The sequence below is a fragment of the Zalophus californianus genome, chromosome 6, assembly GCF_009762305.2.
Source record: "Zalophus californianus isolate mZalCal1 chromosome 6, mZalCal1.pri.v2, whole genome shotgun sequence".
NCBI lineage: Eukaryota > Metazoa > Chordata > Mammalia > Carnivora > Otariidae > Zalophus > Zalophus californianus.
The window spans coordinates 99,184,146-99,207,529 of NC_045600.1; the positions used below are offsets into that span (position 1 = coordinate 99,184,146).

Below are 23,384 nucleotides of genomic sequence, written 5' to 3' on the forward strand. Positions count from 1 at the left end.
CACTTAGTGTAATGCCTGTTAGATGCATCCATGCTGCATACTTGCATGTATCGGAAATTTGTTCTTGATACCACTTACTGCTGAGTGGTATTCCATGATAGTCTATTCCTTGTATATATTTACTCATTTACCAGTTGATGGGTATTTGGGTTGTTAATAGTTTGGGGCTATTGTGAATAAAGCTGCTGTAAACCCTTGCATCTTTGTGTGGACATATGTTTGAATTTCTCTTGGGTAAGTTCCGAGACTTGGACTTGCTGAGCGTTATGGTACATTTACCTCTGTAAGAAATTGCCAAACAATTCTGCAAAGTGGCTGCAGTGTTTTGCAATTCAGCCAGCCATGCATGGAAAGTTCTAGCTCTTCCACATCCTCACCTGCACTTGGTGCTGGCAGCCTTTTTTATTTTAGACATTTTAGAGGGGGAGAGGTGGTATCTCGTTGAGGTTTAAATTTGCATTTCTCTCCTGAATAGTGATGTTGAGCATCTTTTCATGTGTTTATGTGCTATTTGTATATCTTTTTATAAGATGTAGCTGTTTAAATCTCTGGCTCATTTTATAATTGCGTCGTTTGTCCTTTTATACCTCAGGTATAAGTGTTCTTTATATATTCTGGATAAAAGTCCTTTGTCAGATATATGTATTTTGAATATTTTCTCTCAGTCTGGCTTGGCTTTTCATTTACTCAGTGGGATCTTTCAAAGATCAGATATATTTAATTTTTCTAATTTTTCTTTCATGATTTGTGCTCTTGGTGTCCTAAAAAAAAAAAAAAATCTTTGCTCTCCTCAATGTCATAAAGATTTTTCTCCTTTTTTCTTCTAGAATTTTTATGGGCTTTGCTTCTAAATTTAGGTTGGTGATCCATTTCAAGATAATTTTCATCCCTCCAACAAATATTTTATGGCAAACTATCATAATAGCAAGTGTTTATATAGCACACACTTACATGCCTGGCACTATTACAGAATTTATCAATACTAACTCATCAAATCTTCATGATAATTCTCTAATGTAAGTACTACTATTATCTCCATCTTACAGATGATATGATAGAAAATTCAGACACATAGAGGTTAAGTAATTTGCCCAAGGTCACATGAGTAGTAAGTGGTAGAAATGGACCTCGAACCCCCCCCCCCACATGGCTCTTAGTCTGGGTGCCTGACCACCACACTCCACAGCCCCTTGCTGTACTGACTAAAGTTTTAATGTGAGCAAAATCAGACCTAGGTTCTGCTTTCATGGAGCTTACCACCAAATAGGGGAGCTAGATATGTATGTAATGACTATTCAAATAGAAAATTACAACTGTGAAATCACCTAAGAGAACAAATAATAGGGAGATGTGACCAAGTGAGGAAAGTCGGAGAAATTTTCCCTGAGGAAATGAAGATTGAATTTAGATTTGGAGAAAGAATGATGTTAGCCAGGCAAATAAAACACAACAGCAGAGCATGTCAGGCCAGGGGACCACAGCGGGAAAGACCAGGCAGGAAGGTATGTCACACACTGGATGTTGGATAAAAACTCTCAGAATAATCATCAACAGCGATGGCAATTTTTATCATCTTTTCTCTCTCCACTTATTCACCCCATTGCCCTTGAACTAGAGTGGCCAACTCATCCTGGTTTGACAGGACAGTTGGTCACCCTATCTTGAACCTGTTCAGGGCAAGATGTGCCCATGACCTTGTAACCACTTTAAGGAAGTAAGCACCATTATCCGCAGAGGAGTCCAGTACAAATGGAAAACTTTTATTAATGGCACACTCTTTCATAATCAGATTTTTTGAAAGACAAAAAAAAAATTCACTTTGATTCTAACCAGAGTTACAGGGGAGTACAACCTAAGAAGAAAGCTTGGGGTGCCTGGGTGGTTCAGTTGGTTAAATGTCTGACTCTTGATCTCAGCTCAGGTCTTGATCTCAGGGTCATGAGTTCAAGCCCCACATTGGGAGGGCGGGAGAAAAGAAGAAAGGAAGGAAGGAAGGAAGGAAGGAAGGAAGGAAGGAAGGAAGGAAGGAAGGAAGGAAGGAAGGAAGGAAGGAAGGAAGGAAGGAAGGAAGGAAGGAAGGAAGGAAGGAAGGAAGGAAGGAAGGAAGGAAGGAAGGAAGGAAGGAAAGAAAGAAAGAAAGAAAGAAAGAAAGAAAGAAAGAAAGAAAGAAAGAAAGAAAGAAAGAAAGAAAGAAAGAAAGAAAGAAAGAAAGAAAGAAAGAAAGAAAGACAGGCTTGGAAGAAAAAAACTCTCCAACTAGAAAACATAGCCTCTAGTTACTTCCTTGAATCTCCAAGGAGAAATTGATTGTAGTCTCAGGCTACAAGACAGCTAGTTAAATCAGGCCAAAGTAGACAAAGAAAACAGAATAAATTAGACTTGGGAAAATGGCTTTCCTTCCATCCCTTACCTCATAGTCTTATTTCACAACAAAATGGTAATGGGCAAAATTCAAGATGGCGGGAGTCAGAGCAGCATTCCTCATCACAGCCTGGGGTAGAATCTGCTTATCACCAAAGATCAGCAATGGCTAAGAGCCGAATCTCTAAAGGCCCAGCAACAACTAAATTCTTATTCAAGTTTTTCCATCCTGCCATCATCCTAGAAATTCTGAAGTCAGTGCTGTGCACGTACAGATCACAGGCCTGGTCACAACCGCTGGGGAAGAGCTATGGTTACATTTATTTCATAGGTTCCTTCCATCCTGAACAGAGGACATGGCTGCGGAGGGGGAATGTTCAGAGTAATCATGAAATTATGGTCTTCCAGAGGACCCCTCTCAGTAGTCCCAGGTCTGGGTATATTTTCAGCAGTGCATGTTAACAAAGTTAACAAATGACACAACAGCTTAGCGATGTAAGTAATGGATATGAAGATATTTCACAAATAACTCTGTGAGGGGCATATTAATACCTGTGGCTCCTGTATCACGCACTTGTGTCCTCAGCAGCAGCCACGAGAGGTGCTCAACAAACGTGGAACCGAGCAGAGGCACCCAGCCCGGGCATCATGGGCAGAAGACAGAATGACGCACTCCCACCGAGGTCTTCTACGGCAGGATCCTTGGTTCCCTCCTGTGCCAGCTCAGCTGCCTGCAGTAACCACCTAATGATGTCCTCACCCAAAAGAAAATGAAATAATTTGTTCTTGTATGAAACATTAGGAAACGTCAAACCCGGGGGCTGACTTAGGAATGGAGAAATCACTCGCCACAAGGAACCTAAATATTAGAAATGCACAGGCTGCACCTCACTTCTGCTTCCGACTGATTGTGAGGAAGTTTCGCTGCCCCAGGAACTTGCTGTCATGCAGAGGGCAACTTCAAGCCTCCTTCGCTCGTCAAGCCGCTTTCAGGTTACAGGCAGTGACACTCCAAGGAACCGACGTTTTACCTTTAATAGTCTCCCTCTCAAAACCACAGCCTCATCCCCAGATTCTTATCACTGGTGTGTCTTTGTCTCTTCTAAAGACTTGAGAAAGTAACTACTGTAGAAGACACACCTGGAGAAGGAGCTACTCCTATGGAGTACAATTGGAAAACATCCCCCCCCCCCCCCCGCCGACAACCCCCCAACTCCCCACCCCGCCCCCGCCGCTCATAACTGAATCATTGGGTTTTCTCACAACTTGCTCACAGAGTTGCTGTGAGGTTTCAGTGAGTCAGTACAAGGCATACTGTTAGAAAAGTGCCTGGCACAGAGAAAATACTCAATAAATATTAGCTTAAAAAGTGCAGAAAATCAATTTGGATATATATGCATACATAAAGAGATACGCACAAGATCACGCCTAAGGAGCTAATGATTCTACTTTCGAAAATCTATACTAAGAAAATACTCATAGATTTTCCAGACAAAGATTTATGTATAAAAATGGTCATCAGGGCATTGTTTGTAATAGAAAAGAAACCCGAAACAACCTAAAGTCCAACAATAATGGAATAAGTAAACAAACGAAGCCACTTTTCAAAAGCATGCTTTTGAAGAATTTGTAATGCTGTAAGAAAATTATCATGACAGGCGAAGAGGGATATGAAACCATTCGCATAATACGATTTCAATTTTAGATGCTCCCAATAAATATCTACGGAACTCCATAATAAAAGATTAGAAGGAAATACTCCAAATATTACTTGTGTTTCTGTCCCAGTAGTAAGATTCTTTATTCATTTTTAGCATTTTTCAAATTCTATATACGTATACATATACAATGAGTGTGTATTAATTCTACAAATAAAATGTAAAACAGTTTCACTATTTCAATTTCAATTTCACATATAAAAAAAAAATTGCATGAGGTTCTAGCTAGGCCAGTGGCAGAGGAGAGAAAAGATAATCATGAGGCTGAGTCCTCGGTGTTTGGTGACCCATGAGGGTCACCAAGGGGACAGAGAGAATATCCCAGACAGCTCTAAACTTTCTAGCTTGAGCAACAGCATGGATAAATAATGGTGTTTTGCATGACAATAAGAAATGTAGAGAGAAAGGAAGAGGAATGGGTTGGGAAGAAAGAAAATAAATTCGGTTTGGCCTCACTGGGTTTGCAGTACCGAAAGGATCCCCTGGTAAGGGGTGCTCAGTCAAGAGCTGGCTACATGCGGGGGCGAAAGTCTGGGAAAGATTTTGGCATACATGTGGGCATGGGCGATAGCCATGTGTCGCTGATGCCTTGGCTTGGCTGAGGATGCAGCCGCATTCTCTGTGTTCTGTAAAGGGCAATCGGACTCTGTCCCCATGGAGGCTCAGACACTTGGGCTCTGGAGCTCTATTCCTTCCTGCCACCCAAAATGTGACCTGAAGTGACCCCTGCCTCCCTCAGTCAGTCACAGAGACTACTGCTGGATTATAGTGAAGAGCCTCCCAGAGATCCCCTATGCCTTACATGCTGTTTGGCACTGTGGCTGCCACTTCCAATGAGGATGACAGAGAACTCAGAGTCAACCACATAAAACTTGCTACCGCATATTTTGTAGGAATGGCGTTCAAGACAGTGGCCACTGCCTTGCCCGGTGGCCTCTTTTTACAATAACATATAAGGAAACCATCTCAGGCTTCAGCACCGGGAAAGTGTGAGCAACTGGACACCATGAATCCTATAACTGGTCCTGTTTCCCTCTCTGGTTTGGCCAATAAGAAGCTCAGACTAAAAGCTGTGGCCCCCATCTTCATCAACATTAGATGATCACATCGTGCGCATTCTAGAGCACTAATCTGTTAGCATTTCGATCTTTGTTGTTTTACTTTATTTTCTCTTTGTCCTAATTTCTTCCACTATGAATCTTTGTGAACTTCTTTAAGTCTAAGATTTTCTTCCGTGTCACACCCACCCATTGATTCTGTCTCTATCTCCTGGAGTTGCACAAGAGAATTCTAGGCCCTCTTCCCCATAGAAGCCCCTTTGAGGCTCATGTCCTCCACTAAATCTGATTCTTTTTGGGTACTAGAGCCTCACTTTCTTCAACAGTTTGTCCTAGACGTGAGCTCCTCAAGAATCTTTATCCTTCTAGACTCAACTGATGCCCCATCTTCCCTTGGGGTCTTCTCTAGGCCCTATTCAGGGTGTCCCTCCACGGCAGCCCTGAAAGCAACCACACTCGAGGACTGGTTCTCATACTTGCCTCTCCCACCAGACTGGGGACTCCTGAAAAACAGAGGTCATGCCCTATGTGCCTCCAAATATTACCTAGCCAGAGCCCAAGGCATAATATAATAATATATGCTTCATAAGTTTTTGTGGAGGAAATAGATGAGTGAATATATATTCATATGTATACATAACTTCCTCGCTCCTCTACATGCTAAAGGAAAGCCAAGCCCCAGGAAGAACAGGGAGAGCCCGGTTCCCATTCAGTTGTTTGTGGGCCTTTCTATCTGACAACCGCTTTTCCACAGGACTCTCCTGAACAGACCTGGCCCTAGGCACCGGCATGAGAGCTTATTCTCCCAGCTAAATCCAGAGTAAATACACATATGACAGAATTGGTCCTGTGAGGGCAACTGGGATAAATTTTCACAGAAAAAAAGGATTTCACAGATCAAAAATGCAAGATGCCGCTCCAACTCGTACTTACTTTAACACAGCCTTATATGGGTGCTAATATGTGTCAGGCATTGTTCTGAGCTCTTTACAAATATCTTATTTAATCTTTGTAACAACTTCATGAGATAGGTACTATTTCTATCCCCATTTGGTTTTCATATATAGTCTTCTCAAGCACTGGAGCCAGCTATCCTGCAAGGAAGGAAGATGTAGCTATTCCGTCACTAAATAAAAGAAAGTTAGTTACGTTTCGTTCACGCCAGTGCATGAATAGTTGACAAATCAAATCTTCCCCTTTGATGTGAGACCAGGATGCCACAGAATACATCATTCACTAAGCATTCATTGAGCCCCTACCAGCACTGCCCTCCATGAGCTCACAGCCTGATGGAGAAAACAGCACACACCTAAACAAATAAATTATCAGGCCCCATGACAAGCGCATTAGAAGCAAGGACCCAATACAGCGCTGGCGGCAAGAGGAAGTAATGATCTCTGGCTAGATGAGAAGCTTTCCTCCAGGGTGTAATGTCTGAGTTCCTTTTTAATGGATGGTCCAGGGTGCACCAGGAAGCCACAGCGACAGAGGCGGGAGCGAGAGGGCCAAGGTAGGGGGAACCATTGGCCGTGGGGAGCAGGAGGGCTGAGCTGGAGAATGAGGGATTATCACTGGGGTGGTGACCTTGGCTGCGACACCACGAAGCTCAAAGTCACTAAAGGATCTGATAGTCATTCCTGTTCTAGGAAGCATCTTTGAACTGCAGCATGGGGGAGGATGTCAAGACCAGAGAGAGAGAGAGAGAGAGAGAGAGAGAGAGAGATGTGTTAGGGGGTTGTTGCAATCAACCAAGCAAGACACAGTATGCACCTGAGCGGGGACACTGGATGCTAGGGATATTTGGGAACCTGAAGCTTCAGACTGATTGGAAGTTTGGTGTAGGAGTGCAAGGTGACAGCCCAGCTTCTACTTAGAAGACCAGGAAGCTGGTGCGGCCAGCGAAACGGGGAACGTGAGCTGAGAGCCCCCTGGCAGGGATGAGGAGAATCCTGGGCAGCCTCTAAGCCTGGGAAAGCCACACTAGGCAGCAGACATTTTCTTAATAATCGCAGAGCAGTTATTCAGATTCTCACTCGCAACTCTTTTTAATAAAATATGAGGCGTTTCACTCTGTCATCCTAGTGAAAAATCATTGCCCTTTGCTGGAAATTAATAACCTTTCAAATTAATAACCTTTGGGTAGGAAAATCGGTTTCATTAATACCTCCCCTTGCACTTTGTAGGTTCATCATCTCTCCATCCTGCTGTCCCCTGAAACCAAAAGCCCAAGACTTATTGTTTGAGAAGTCTGACTGACTTTATGCTCAGAATGAATGCTCGGGATCCTTCATAATTAGGCTCAATTGAGGTCACTGCCCAAAAATGCTGGCATGTCCCTCAACCCCCGGAGAGCCCACCCTGGGCTAGAAGGGACGATGAAGTCATCCTCCCCCAGCTCTTGGCCTGATCCCTAATCTTGGCACAAAAGAGGTCACCCACCTTGGTGCCCCAACCCTGAGAACCGAGCACCTCCCCAGGCTTCCCACAGCCCCTGAGCAGAGGTGTCTGTCTTTGGCCAGGAGCATGGCCGACCTGGCAGGGCTGCGTGATTGCTCATCACCACTCCAAAATGACTCAGGACCAGGAGCAGCCTGCCCCAAAAGAAAGACTAAAAGGCATTTTGAGAAAACAACTGAAGGTAAAATCTTAAAAACGATCTTTCTCTCTCCTACCCCATTCTTCCAGGGTCTTTGAAAGATTCTGAATGGATACTCATTTATCCTTTCCTGCTGAAAAATGCCTTAGCAGCAAACTTAACATCTCGGGCATGAAGTCCAGACTCCCCAGCATCCTGGGGCCCCTGACACTCTGGCTGCCCAGGCTCGTCTCTTTCCTCCTCATGCCCACAAAGTGCCACCTTCTGAGCCCTAACTCTTCTGTTCCCCCAGCTCAGAAAGCCCTGTTCCCTCCCACCACCCACACAGCCCCACACACAAGCCCCTGTCTATCCTTCCAGGCAGGATCAGCATCATTTTCTCTGAGAAGTCCTCCTCTCAGTGTCACTCCCTGCATCAAGCAGAATCAGCCACTCCTTTGAGATCCTTTCTGCCCGAACCCTACCTGGTCCAGGCAAGGCTACATGGCATAACGTGTCTGCGAGTGAGAACAGGCGGAACTACACGGGCAAATGCATAATGTCGTCTAACTAACGTGCTCTATTCACTGTCTCTGCAGCATAGGGATGTAGGCAATTGGAATCAGAGGGAGCTGGGTTCAAATCCTGACGCCACCGCTTATTGGCAGTGTGACTTGGGGTGAAATACTCATCTTATGCAACTGCCTCTTCCATATCCCTATTGTCCACGAGGTACTTCAATATCTGACTGGCTGAGCCCATAGTCAGGATGGCAGGATGGAGGATCTGGCCCCCTCTACCTCAGTGTTGGGTTCTTGTAGGTCAGCCTTCATCATCTCCCAGAGGAGAAATGGCTGTTCTGCTGGACATGCCCTCTTGGGTTCCCCAAAGCTGCAGTTCATGCCTACCTCCAGTACCTCCCAGTAACCCTGCTGGCTGGTGCTCTTAGGAACTTTTGGGCTGTCCCAGAGCTGGCAGAGGTGGGACAGATGCCAGGGTAAGCACTGTCTCCAATCTTACATTCCAGAGCCAGTTGGAAGAAGATCGAGAGCTGTTGAAACAAAGGAAGCATTGCAGGAGACAGAGACCAGATTCCTGCTTTTTGAAGAAGAAATGGATAAGGGCTGTCAGATTCGGCTGAATCACCCAGACACATTACATCGGTGTGGCTTCAACTCCTCTCTGCCCCTGGTGATGATAATCCACGGGTGGTCGGTAGGAAATGCTGACGTGCCTTTTTTCTCTCTGCATTTACATTTTTTGCTTTTCTCCCTTGCGTGTCCAATTTTAATAAAAAAGATAGGGAGCCAGTGATAACACTTTCATGCATAATATTTATAAAGCACATTTTAATTTTCCAAGTACTTCCCCACAGGATCTCATTGATTATGTCAACCCCATGAATAAGCAGGGTAAGGAAAGTATAATTATCTCCATGTTTCAGATAATAAAATGTGGTTCAAGGAGGTCTCACAGCACATGAGGGCCCCAGAAGTGATTGCGGTCCATGCAGGTGAATCTGCCTATTTCACAAGAGGAGATAGGAAGCTAAAAGACATAGTGTCCCAATGAAATGTTGTAACTATAAGGTTTAAATGCAGCTGCAAATAACAGAAACCCAATTGGCAGTAGTTCAAACAAAACAGAAGTTTGTTTCCATTTCACACAATAGTCTAGAGATATGTGATCCAAAACTGGGTAAATGACTCTGTCAATGAAGTCCTCAGGGACCCAGCTCATTTCCAGCTTACGACTCTGCCATTCTTAAAGTGTAGCCTTTGTCCTTATAGTCCAAGATGGTAGCCAGAGCACCAGCCATCACACCTTTATTCCAGGTAACACAATTAGTAAAGGGTGTACACAAAGAAGTCAAAGAGCATGGGTTTTTTTCAACAGCTTTATTGAGCTATAATGCACATACCATACAATTCATCCATTTAAAGTGTACCGTTCAATGGCCTTTGGTATAAAAGAGTGGGGTTTTTTTAGGTTAGCTACCCAGAAGCATCTGTAAAATGCTTCCAGTTATATCCATTGGCCATACCTAGGTAGAAAGGTGACTGAGATATGTAGCCTCTTAGAGAAAGTGTAGCCTTTTAGGGATGCTAAAAATCCTGGACAAAGGGGAGAAAGAATATTGTGGGCAATGGTTGAAATCAAACTAAGCAAGGACTTGTCTCCAAGAGGAAATTCTGCCTCCCTGGTTCCCAACCAACCCACGATTTGAAGCTTGGTTCACAACTTGAAACCTCCAGAGATTTGGGGATCTATTTCGTGACTTGGAAACCTTTCCCCGCCATCTTTGAAAAATACTCTTGAAACCCTCACCTATCCTACCGTAGAAAGCAAAATGAGCCCGTCTACCCATCCACCACTCTTTCAACATTTATTCACTGAGAGCCTGCTTTGTGTAGGCTCATAGCCTTCCCATGAACAATACAGACGCCGTGCCAAGTCTCATGTGGTGGTGGGGAGCCCCACAATGCCACGGGAGCGTTTCCACAAGGTGGGGTGCTTGCCACTGATGGGGGGGGGAAGCAGAGGCACCTAGAGCCTGCTAGGAGCTTCCCCCTAGGACTTAAAGGGCTCCCACCTAGGGGAGAGGAGGTTCCACACACCCCAGGGTCGGCAGTGAAGGTGGTGGTGGGCTTTCCTGCCCCTAAAGAAAGGACCTAACATAGGTTGAGGCCCTCCTACAAGTTAGGCCCTTTACATTACACATCAACCCGTTTAATCCCCACACGTCCCTCCGAGGTGGGTTAGCGTCTCTTAGAAGAAGAAACTGCGCTCAGGAAGGTCGGGCTGCTACCAAAGTCACACAGCCAAGAGTGGACAAAGGTTCACACGCAGAATCCCCACGCGCCAAGCTCACACTCTCGAAGACCCCCTTTGTGAGAGGGGTCTGACCGGGCCCCCATTCCTAGCAGGCTTCACCCCACAACCCTCACTGTGGCTCTCTCCTGCTGGGGTAGGAGCTCAATCCATGTTTCTGTAAGAAAAACAGAAGAGGAGACAGAGGGCAGAACACTAAGAAGGTGAAACCTGTTTTAAAGGAAACGAAAGATCGGCCACGGAAAGCTTTCCTGTGGGAGCCCTGTGGGGCGGGGGGGGGGTTGAGAAGGAGGCCAGCGGCGGTAGAGGAGCGTATCCCATTTCTTCAGCTCCTTTAGCCAAACGGAATTTCCTTACAAGAAAAAAGAGAGAAGGAGGGAAGGAGGGAATGCATCCAGAGGACAGATCGGGGGATGGGCGGAGTTCGAAGCTGGGGCCACCAAGTCAGAAAGGCTGCACACGGCAGAGCTGGTGATTCCTTCCCGTGCTCTCCCCCTCAGACCCTGCCCTCCTCCCCCCCCCACCTCCCTGCATTCCCCCTGCCCCCTTCACCTTGCCCTGCCTTGCCCTCGCCCTCCCTGCCTCCTCTGACTCTCCCTGCCTCCCCCTTACCCCTCCCTGCCCCCCACTTAAACTCCAGCAGCCCCCAACCCCTTGTAGCTCCTTCCCTTCCCCTGTGCTTTCTCTCCTCTTGGCCTTGGCTCAGCCTGCACCTTCTGCCTAGAGTGTTCTTCTCCCTCTTCTGCCAACCAGTACCCTAATATTACACAGTAGGTGCTCAAGAAATATTTGTTAACTGAATTCATGACTAAGCAAATATCTTGTTCACAAATGCAACGTGACCATAAGACCATTACTGGGGTCCTGTCCCAGAATGAACTCCTCCTTCTTAAAATGCAGAGAGGACTAGAACTACTATCACTAGTGATAGGAACAGTGTGTCAGTAAATGGGAAGGTAACTGTGCGTGACTAACATTTACCGAGTGCTTGCTGCATTCCAGGTGCTGTTCTAAGGGCTTCACAGCAATGGACTGATCTCCTCTTCACAGCAGTTCTAGAGAAAGGCCACTACTGTTCGCCCCATTTCCCAGATGGGGAACATCATGCACAGAAAAGTTAACCAGATCGCTAACTAACTGGGAGAGTTGGGATTTGAATCCAAGGTGCTCTATCCACATGGAAGGCACTGGGTGCACATTCATAAGTGGTTGCACTTGACCCCGAATGACCTGCCCCGTCATCAGCATTGTTCTCCAGCCTGCCTCCTGCCGGCTGGTCTTCAGGCACACCGGACTCTTCTCCCCCTAAACATACCCCGGGGCCCTCTCATGATCATGCGCCTCTGCTCATGCTCTTCCTTCTGCCTGGACCACCCTAGACACCCTGCCCCAGTCACCAGCCCACCCTTATTCTCGTAAGTGAACTCTTATTTATCCTTGCAGACACCAATGTCTTCGTTCCATGAGCCCATCAGGAGTGCCCTGCAAGTTGGTTCTCAAACAAAGCACATACACAGAAAGATTCTCCATAAACATCTATTGAGCTCCTGCTATGTTCCAACTCATGGTGTTTTATTCCCTCAAAAGCAAGCAGACGCAGTGGGCAGGAAGAGAGCAAAGGAGCTGGGATTCAGAGCTGTGATTGAACAGGGGAGCCGGGAGATATTAGAGCTGACCCTCAGAGGATAGGTCAGCTTTCAGCTCCTGATTACATAGACTTTCCATTATTTTAAGGCTTGGAAACTCTTAAAATAGGGGCATGTTAAGAGAATAGTTTTCTCAGGCTCCTTGCTGGGCAGGGAGCCTGCTTCTCCCTCTCCCACTCCCCCTGTGTGTGTTCCCTCTCTTGCTGTCTTTCTGTGTGTCAAATAAATAAATAAAATCCTTTAAAAAAATAAAGAGAGAGAGAGAAAGAGAATGGTTCTCAGTTGGAGGCCAGGGGTAGCCCGCAGGGGACATTTATTTGGCCAAGCCCAGGGACATTTTTGGTTTTCACAACTTGCGGGGGAGCGTGCTGCTGGCATCAGCTTGGTAGAGACCAGAGATGCTGCTAGATACCCTACAATGCACAGGCTAGCCCCCACAACAGAAAGTATCTGGCCCAAAATATCCATAGTGCCAAGGTCGAGAAACCCCACATTAAGCGCTTTCTTTTGGAAAGAAGGATACAGCCTTAATTAGCCAAGAGTTGGGAAAGGAAAAAACAAAAAAGGTGAATGGGGGAAAGAAGAGACTAGTTCAGCGCCCCACCTCCGCATCCCCTCCTGGTTAAGCTGGCGACTTTGTGGGCCCACCCGCAGGTGGACGGCTTCCTGGAAAACTGGATCTGGCAGATGGTTGCTGCCCTGAAGTCTGGGCTGGCCCAGCCTGTGAACGTGGGGCTGGCCGACTGGCTCACCCTGGCCTACCACCACTACACCATCGCCGTCCGCAACACCCGCCTTGTGGGCCAGGAGGTGGCGGCTCTAATCCGGTGGCTGGAGGTAAGGCCTGCCCCGCCCTCCCCTCCCCTCCCCTCCTCGCCCTTCTCCCGAGACTGAGGGCATTAAGCTGGTCTCCTAAGCAGCGCAGACAGGAGAACCACTCTGCTAAGCTCGTAGGAATGGGAGGGCACAGGGTGGAGAGGAGACATTGGGGGTCCCTCAGATGCCTTGCTTGGACCCCTATTTGGCAGAACTATCTTCCCTCCCCCTCTCCCAACCACTATCTCTTTTACGCTCACTCCCTTGGATGTGCTAAGGGATCTAAACACACTTGTATACCATCAAACCCCACAGAAATGAACAGCATCACTGTGCAGGGCGTGCGTGTCCTAGTAAAGGCCGGCAGACAGGGGGCAGCATCCCCAAGGGGCGGTCCTAGGTAGCTGAGCCTGAAAGGTGGGCACCAGAGAGGTGAGAAACCAGTTTGGGTCAGGAGGCTGAATTAAGCACCTCATTTACCACCTGAGACAAAGAACAAGGGGGGAGCCCAGAACGAGCTGGACCCACACGAGGTTTCTGTCCGGCAGCTGTCTGCCGTAAGCATCTTGCCTGTGTCTTCCAGGAATCTGCTCAGTTTTCTCGAAGCAATGTTCATCTAATTGGGTACAGCCTGGGTGCCCATGTCTCAGGATTTGCTGGCAGTTACATGGGCGGAAAGCACAAGATTGGGAGAATTACAGGTAACCATGCTGATAACCAATGACCTCACGGGGGTGCGAAACAGGACCCTCTTCTACAACAGGCCCAGAACTACCATGCCCCCAGCCTCCTTTGCACTGTTTTAAGCATGACCACTGTCCTAGACAGCTGTCCCTCGAGAATTCAGAGTAAATCACAGCCCCAACCCCTATTGCCTTTCCTCCAGTGGGTGCCTCTCATAGTCATGCCAGATAGGACCTGAAAAGTAGACTTTCTATACACTTTTTACCAGGAAAGAATTTATTTTTCAACCTATAGCTTAAAAAGCCCAATATGAGCAAGTTAAAGGATCACAGCCTGAAATATGTGATAACATCAGCCACGTCTGTGCCTCAGTTTCCACATTTGTGAAACACATGGGCCTTACGGTTGGACCCATTTGGATTGAGGGAGGGGGCTCCACACTGACTTGGAAATGGTTCCAGATACCCAGGGAGAGCTGAGGATGTGCAAGAAGGCCTTTCCTCCCAGGCCTCCTTGACACCAACCTCATCCCCCAATGCTATCCCACAGTTCTGTTTGGAAGAACACATCTGATCGGATTGTTCACCAGCCAAGTCCCCAAGGCCCACAGATATCCACAGGATAAAACTCAGAAAGCCCAGGGGCACCTGGGTGGCACAGTTGGTTAAGCATCCAACTCTTGGTTTTGGCTCAGGTTGTGATCTCAGGGTCATGAGATCAGGCCCCACATCAGGCTCCATGCTGATTTTGGAGTCTGCTTAAGACTTTCTCTCCCTCTCCCTCTGCCCCTTCCCCCTGGTGCTTGTGCACATGCTCTCTCTCTCTCTCTCTCTCTCTCTAAAAATAAATATATTTAAAAAGAAAGAAAGAAAAGAAAAAAAGAAAGAGAAAGAAAAGAAAGAAAGAAAGAAAGAAAAAGAAAGAAAGAAAGAAAGAAGAAAGAAAGAAAGAAAGAAAAAGGAAAGAAGGAAAGAAGGAAAGAAGGAAAGAAAGAAAGAAAGAAAGAAAGAAAGAAAGAAAGAAAGAAAGAAAGAAAGAAAGAAAGAAAGAAAGAAAGAAAGAAAGAAAGAAAGAAAGAAAGAAAGAAAGGAAGAAAGGAAGAAAGGAAGGAAGGAAGGAAGGAAGGAAGGAAGGAAGGAAGGAAGGAAGGAAGGAAGGAAGGAAGGAAGGAAGGAAGGAAGTCAGACAAGGCCCTTCTCAGTTTAGTGTTCCAGAATTCCGTGACCTCTCCTCCCTCTGCTCTCCTCCTGTAGTCCCAGGCTTCCATGACACTACATCTTTCTCTACTTTACGAACACACCATGGCTTCCTGTGCTTCTGGAACTTTGCATGTCCTTTTCCCCTTGCCTGAAATATCTTTTTTTTTTTTAAGACTTTATCCATCTCTTTGAGACAGAAAGAGAGCACGAGAGGGGGAAGAGGGAGAGGGAGAAACAGGCTCCCCGCTGAGTGGGGAGCCCGACGCAAGACTCGATCCCACAACCCACGAGATCATGACCTGAGCCAAAACCAAGAGTGGGATGCTCAACCACCTGAGCCACCCAGGTGCCCCAGGACCCCACTTTATCAAGTAAGAACATTTTTGACAGCTAATATCTACTATTACCATTACTTCACCAAAGAAGAGGTCGGTTTTAATGTAAAAAAAAGATAGAAATAATGGCAGACATTTAAACGAAATAAATTGGTCGTTATGAGAATTCCCTTCCTCATCCTTACTTTTTTGAGCTTGCCGGTAACTGGGGAGACCTGGTCGGCAGGCTAGTATTTGTGCCTCCAGCTCTGTGATTTAACCCTCATTAGGCTGGGGGATGAGCAGACCTTCACAGAAGGCCAATGAGGCCCATCACCAAGGAACCAGGCCTAGAAGGCTGAGTAAGAATCACAGAGAGGCGGCACCAGGCCCAGCACCCTCTCCACCCTGGCGGGTGTCATGGGCCACATCAGGCATTATTAGCCAGACCCACTCATGACAGAGGCAGCGGGACAGCTAATTACTCCTGTCGTCTCACACTCAGCCCCACGAAGAACAGACTATAAATCACACCAAGACATCTTTCATTTGTGACTATGGATGAGAGCTGGAGACAGGCGCTCTCACTGCCCCCTGTCAGTTCCTTCACCCACAACAAGGATAGAAGCCAGGGCTGATGTGGGACATCAAAGGGTCTTCCAGAGAAGGTAAGGGAGAAAGACAGAGGAAAAACCTTGAGCGCATAAATACTCCCCAACGACAGTCAGCCAGGAGCTGCCACTCGTCTCACGCACACACATCTGTCACTTGACCAGAGCTGAGCTTTGAGCAGTCCTATTTGCTCACAACACTTTCACCCGGGAACAGTCATGCCCCAAGGCTGTTCTGGACATTCTAATGAAATGACATTGGTGTGAGAGAAAAGTCAGCTTGTTTAGGGAAATTATTGACAACATACAGAGAAATAAAGTTTTTCTCTGATGGGTAGGTTAGAACTACTTACAATTATAAGCACAGTGGTTTTTTGTATGCAAACAGATGCTCTTGAAAGGAGCTTGAGAGGTACTTAAAATTGATTTGCTTAAATAAATCAAGCATTCCCTCATTACCTTATTTCTACCACTGGGTAGTTCCTGCAGACCTCTTCCCCATAGATAATGCGCAGCCTGTGTCTAATTTTCGGCACCATAAATTACTGCGGTTTTACTGCGAAAAGGTTATAGCAAGATTTTCTAGAGGAAGATTATCCCCTAGGATCTTCTTCTTCCTGCTAGCTCATGAATGTGTAATAACATCAGAAAGCTTAAAGGAGCATTCTCCTTTCTTCCCCTTGTGCCCACTGAACGCTTACCCTTGCTCTCCTGTTAGGGCTGGATGCCGCCGGCCCTTTGTTCGAAGGATCTTCGCCCAGGGACCGTCTTTCACCAGATGATGCCAATTTCGTGGATGCCATTCACACCTTCACCCGGGAGCACATGGGCCTGAGCGTGGGCATCAAACAGTCCATAGCACACTATGACTTCTACCCCAACGGGGGCTACTTCCAGCCTGGCTGCCACTTCCTAGAGCTCTACAAACATATTACCAAGCACGGCTTAAACGGTGAGAAGGAAGGCGTGGGGAAAAGCACTAGCCTGCACTGGCTCGTACCCCCCATACTTGCACACAGCCCCCAGATCCAGGACTCTGGGAAGGGTTTGGGAACCCAGGGTATATGGTCACCAAGCCCACTCAGAGGGAGAGTGGGTAAGGGCTAGGGTCCCTCCAGCAGGCCCTTCTCTTAACTGACAATGAGCTGGGGGAGACACCAGGATTCCCCACTTCTTTGCCCCTCCCAGGGTACCCAACAAAGTCTCTCCAGGCATACTAGCAATTCTGAAAGTGGAATCCTGATGCCTGTGGTCATTCCTCCTTCTCCAGAAGTTTCCTCACCCAGGGGGCTTCCTCTATTCTGGACCACATGAGGATGCACTTAAATAGATCCTTGATCTTTAGCATCTCGGTCTCTGGTCTGACTAGAGCGGGAGTAACTCTTCCACTCCTGGGAGCTGTAATCAGCTGATCCTGCAGGACCTTAGTGGGATTCTTCCGATTCAAAATTCAGTTCTAAACATGTCTTTGTCGCTTCCTTTATCTCAGGGCAGAAACTGGATTGTGGCATTATCTGGGTTGTGATCCCACTTCTCTCTCAAATCCTAGACTAAAATATTGACATGCACGTTGACAACACGCGCAGGGTTAAAGAACAAGCCTGTCAGCAAAAAGCATACATTCCATAGATGTTCCAAATCTCTCATTATTATAAAACATCATCCTGATGAAAACATACCAACTCACGCTAAGCCAGTCGGAGCCCCTCTCCTCCCCCGCCCCACGTACCTCCCTTCTCACCTCCATCATCCAAAACTGAGCTGAGAACCCAGTCTCCTGTGATTACATCACTACCTTCACCTCTCCAGTATCAGAACGACCTTCACACTCAACATTATCTCATTTTGGCTGGACTCCCAGCCTTCCACCCGCCCACACCTGAGAGAACCTTCTGGGAACTTCCCCTCGTCACTCCTCACATGCCCCTCACATCGCTGCCCCACCGGTCATCCACGGGGGCCTGCTCCATTCCCGGCTGACCAACCAGCCATCCTCCCAGATCCACTCCCTCCCAAAGCTCAACACAGGCCTGGTATTGAGTAACTAGTTGCCTGATAAATACATCTCTGTTGGTACGATTTGCTCTTTTGTGCGAACCTTCAAAGTGGTGGGACCAGGTACACTTATTTTGCTCGTCCAATTTTGGTGTGGTTTTTCTCGGTTTTCTTCACCTTTAAGTTTAAAAGTGATCCCATTCTGGGGTGGTTCTATCAAAGCATCTGAACAGAAGGTAATTTGGTAACTGCTTTGCCGCCCCAACCCCTCCTGGCTAGGTGAGCTGGAACGCCTCTGAAGCTCAGTTTTCTCGTCTGGAACAGCTGCCTGAAGGGGCTGTGATGAGATTCAGGAACTGGATGAGTGAAAGCACTCAGCATAGTACCTGCCTCATAGTAAGTGCTCAACAAATGCAGCACTAGACCAAGAGCCAGGTGTCCAATCTTGGCATTTAGCCTTCAGACACTGGGAGAAATAGCTTTTGGCAAAGTTACCTGTGCTGTGACATTAAGTACTTTACATACCTTGTGGTGGTTCTTCAACATCCTTGAGAATCATTTATTAAAGATTAAATTAATTGATTAATTTTTAAATTAATGAATGAATGAATGGAGAGTTTTTTTAAAAGGTCAAAAATTCATGGTAAATAAACTTCCTAACCTTGCTGTTTTGGCCCATGTAGACCTAGTCACTTGGCTGTATCCTTCTAGAAGCCAATCCCCTTGCTGGTTTTACAGACCAGTTACCCAGTGGGGGCAATGGCTGCTTTAGGACAGAGGGCAGACATTGTGGGAGAGGACTCAGCTTTCACCAGGCCATTAACCGAGCCCCAAGAGTACCTTGGCTCTCATTTGCCTAGCGTGGTTAAGAAAAGAGGCATCCCACACAAGCCTGCTCCAGCTGCCTCAACCCAAGACATGAGCACTTGCACATTTGTAGCCGTTTAAGACATACATATATTTTTTAAAGATTTTATTTATGTATTTGACAAAGAGAGTGAGACAGAGTGAGAGGGAACACAAGCAGGGGGGAGTGGGAGAGGGAGAAGCAGGCTTCCCGCCGAGCAGGGGGCCCGATGCGGGGCTCGATCCCAGGACCCTGGGATCATGACCTGAGCCGAAGGCAGACGCCTAACGACTAGCCACCCGGGTGCCCCAAGACACAAATATTTTTTAAATAAATCACACTACCCTGTGTTCTTAAATAATTCAGTATTTTTCTTAGGGACTTAGGCTTCCAGTTAAAACACCAGGGCGCCCTCAGGAGCCCCAGGGTGCTGGGGTGATGCCTCTCCACCTCGTGCCTGAGAGGGGCCTGCTCCTGGAGTTCTCAGTCACGGATTCCGTCCCAGTGTCGCCAGTGGGCCAGCCTCAGCAACCCCACCCCTCCTTCCCAGCGTGCTGCGGATCTGCGCTGGAAAGAGGACGATCCTTTGAGGAGAGGGTACTTTGGAAAACCGAGGGGGTGTTAACGTCCTTCTCGCCCTGTGTTCCAGCCATCACGCAGACCATAAAATGCTCCCACGAGCGCTCGGTGCATCTCTTCATCGACTCCTTGCTGCACCCCAGCCAGCAGAGCATGGCCTACCAGTGCGGCGACATGGACAGCTTCAGCCAGGGCCTGTGCCTGAGCTGCCAGAGGGGCCGCTGCAGCTCACTGGGCTACCACGTCCGCCAGCAGCGGCAGGGCCAGAAGAACAAGCGGCTCTTCCTGGCCACTCGCGCCCAGTCCCCCTTCAAAGGTGAGTGCGAGCGGCCCCCGGGGCAGCCGCTTGGCTGAAACCTCGCTCTGCTTTCAGTGTTCCTCAAACCACAGAGTCCAGACGGCGATGTCCACACAGCCTGTCTCTCTCTCTCTCTCTGTTCCCAAGAGTGTGTCCACCTGGCCACCAAGCGCCAGGAGGAGAAACCTTGATGCTTTCTGGAACGATCGTTGGTTGAGCCTCTCCTCCTCCACTTTCACGGTCCCCTAGGATGTTAGATCCTGAAGGCCCTGAGCAGTTCCGGCGACCACCCAGGTCTCATTGTGCAGGGACCTGGAGGCGTATTCAAACCCCAACTGGAACCCAGTGCTTTCCAGCTCTGCTCACAGCTTCCATGAAAGAAGGAGGCTCTGCGCTACGTTTGTGGCTCCTCATTTCCTCTAAAGTTGGGATCCGCTGATCTTACAGGGTATCACTGTCTTGTTGAGACCCTCCAAAGATGAAGTTTGGCTTCCAACTTTCCTCATCAGACCTTTAACCCCAGGGCAAAAACCGAGCCCCGGTCCCTCCCTGGATTGAAGCAGAGGTCGGAGCTGCGCCTCTTCGAGGCTGAAGCCAGCAGAGAAAGGCTCCACCCGAGCCCAAGTCCTCCAGGAGTGAACAAGCTGACATCTACCACCATTACCATTTCTGTCTCATCCTTTCGACAGCTCCTGAGTGATTTAGCGTCTTACTGTCTCACTGCACACGCTCACAGTGCCCGGAGGACTGGGCGCTGCGTTGTTTGATTATCACCGCCCAGAATATTTGTGGAGGCAGAAGGTGAACATGTCATCACCACCACTTTGCATTTGCACAGCCTTCTATACAAAACATCAGATGCAGCCATCACTTCTTTGTGGAACCCACAACAGCCAAGCAAGTTCGGCAGGGTGGGTAAGGATCTCATTTTCAAGAGGAGGGAAGCGCAGCTTGCAGGGAGTGACCTGCCCACGGCCACACAGCCTGGAAGGAGGCCAACAACCAGGTGCATCCGACTCCCGGTCTGTGTTCCTTTTCTCATCACACTCGCAAGTTCAAGTTCCCAGGCAACTTATTTTTTAAGCATAGGATTCCTGTTTATCTGAACTTGTGCTCTCCAGCCAGATTTCCCTTCCGTGAAGCCCAGGAATGACAGAAATCCACTGCCGGCAGCTGATAGCTTCTGAGGGCATCACAGTGAAAGCGGATACTTCCTGCCTGAGGGGCCAGCCGGTCCCCTCTGCTGACTGCCCCTTCGGGGTGGAGGAGAAGGTACAATCCGAAATCAGGCGAGGGGATTTGGAAGGGCTCCTGCCTTGGGGAGCTCCCCCATGGCAGGCTGCCAATTAGACACTCATTTGTGTTAACCGGCTTCTCTTTTAAATGGCAAAGCTGCCTGGAGTGATTAAGCCCCTCCAATAAGCACATTTCACTGGATCTACCGTAAATCATGGGATGTTAGCATTTCTAGAGGCTGTTCTACCCTGCCATTTCACAGCCGCAGACACCCAGGCCCAGCTGGGGAAAATCATCGGCCCAGGGATACAGAGTGAATTCTTGGCAGAGTCAGCGTTTAGACCCGGACCTCCAAACAACTAGTTGAGGGATTTTTATTTTTTTATTTTTTCCTCAGGAACCTGCCCCTTGTCTGTTTGTGGAGGTGAGGGAGGGAGGAGAGAAGAAGGGGAAGGTTTTGCTTTCTCCTTGAGATCAGCTGGGAAGAAAGGAAACTACTTTTCACCTTCCACAGCTTGAGGGTGTCCTGAAGTGAGGAGGTTGGTCCAGCTGGAGGACATCTACTGGGGGCTTGGAAATGGGGGTGGGCAGGCAAGCATGTAGAGAAGAAAGAGGGGAAAGGAAGACCAATAGGCACAACCAGGCTGAGTTCCTCCCTTTAGCCAAGGACCAGCACATGCTGCTGGTGTGAACTCACAGGGGTCCTTTTCCTATGAAGGAGGACCAGAGCACTGCATTCAGGCAGCACCACCCCACCCAAGCGGCTACCAAAACCAATGTGTTCATCCGTACGTTTATTCTTCAAACATAAATTGAGCCAGAGTAGTCAGAGTCCCTAACTCATGGGGTGCACTGGAGACCAGCCCCCTCCCATATGTACATGCTCAGTGCCATCCCAGGAAGACAGGCAGGGGGTCCCTTGGAGACAACACTCGGGTGTCTTTATTGCCAACGATTCATCTTGCTCCAGACTCTTCTGACAACCGTGGAACCCCCGAAGCCGGTGAAAGCCTGAAACTGTCAGAACCCATCTCAGCCCCTAACGGAAGCTCCTTGCTGAGCTGTGGCCTACACTGTACCCTCCCCCTCTCTGGGTCTTCCAAATTCTCCCCCGTTCTGTTTCAGTCCTTCCAGTGAGGAAAATCCTAATCTGTTCACTGGTGGGAAGTAGCATCACTGGAGTCACGCCAAGCTGCCCTGGGTATGGGCGGAAATTATCCCCAAGTGAGACTCTGCCTGTTCTGGAGAGCTACTAATCTGGATAATGCTGCGTCAGCTGGTAGGGTAGCTGTGGCTAGTTAAATTAGTTAGAATTAAACGCAATCAAACATTTGATTCCCGGATCACTCTAGCCACCTTTCAAGTGCTCAGATACGTGGCTGCCATATTGGAGAGCCAGAAATGGATTGCTTCCATCATCACAGAAAGTTCTGTTGACGGTACTGGCACAAGGCCTTTAATCTAGGTCCCATAACTACACGTTTCCCCACCCATCGTGGTCATGATCATCTCTGACTGGGGCCCTCCAAGTCTATTTCTCTGGCATTTGGTAAATACTTGCAGATTCTTAAAAGAAGAGACTTGCCCGGCCCTGGTTACAGAGAACCCATAATTCATATTTTTCAAGAACATCTAATTGTATGATATATTTTAGTGCAGGATCTGGCTGGGCAAAATAAACACGGCCTCCAGATTGTAGCTTCACAAGGGGTGACTAACTTAGCCTTTTATTCCTCTGGCTCCTAAGATATTTCAACCATCAAAGGGTCTGTTTTCTATGACCAGAACCCGGTGCCCATGAGGAGAGTCCCACAAGGCAGTTATTACTCACTTCTATTTTCACTCTCCCAGTAAGAGCCCTCGCCAGCCTGGGAGCCTGTTTTGTAAAAGAGAAGAGAGAGAGCATATCCATCCTGAGGGAGTCCTGCTTAGCAAATGCCTTATCTAATTCATCCTCTGGCGGTGGGACAAGGCCACTGGGAGTGGAGGGAAGTGGCACTTAAGGGGGCCTCTTCTGTCCAGGCTCCACACTGGGTATGTTGTACAAACTAGCTCCTTTATCATATAATCTTCACAACAACCCAGACAGAGGGACAGAGACTGAGATGGGTGGGGGTAGGGACTGATGATGGTGGACTTTCCAATAAATAAATTGAGACTCATAGAGTTTACGACTTCCCCAAGTCACACAGTCTGTTAGTAGCAAATGTAGCATTTGACCCCAGGTTGCTCTGATTCATGGCCCTTGCTCTTCCACGCCACACAGTCTCCCGAGTGTAGCACCAATGCCGGGTCCTCCCCGCCTCTCTCCCTCTCCCCTCCCCTCTGCATTCTGGGCCTCATCCCATCTAGCTCAACTTGCTTGAGTACTCTTTCCTTCTGGTTGGTGAGACAACCAACTAAACTCTGACTTGGGGTAATCTGTTTGTCTTTTTGGCTTTTCTCTGCTACTTCTTTTGGAAGGTTTTTGCTAATTTCCAGGGAGAGGTCCAGAAAAAGTGCTGGGTGTCATAGAGACAGTGCAGGCTTGAGATTGGGAATAGGGCATGTCCAGAATTTGGCTTTGCTGCCAACCTCCTATATGTGACCTTGACCTAGTGACAAAACCCATGCAG

The 23,384-nt window shown here is 47.8% G+C and overlaps 1 protein-coding gene across 1 annotated transcript in view; it reads left to right on the plus strand.

Moving 5' to 3' along the window:
* LIPC (lipase C, hepatic type) overlaps positions 1–23,384 on the plus strand; it is a 152,229-nt gene that overhangs the window by 113,930 nt on the left and 14,915 nt on the right. Inside the window, 5 exon segments of the mRNA XM_027570957.2 lie at positions 8,740–8,927; positions 12,845–13,027; positions 13,590–13,707; positions 16,533–16,766; positions 19,306–19,551. Coding sequence (XP_027426758.1) covers positions 8,740–8,927; positions 12,845–13,027; positions 13,590–13,707; positions 16,533–16,766; positions 19,306–19,551 — 969 coding nt within the window.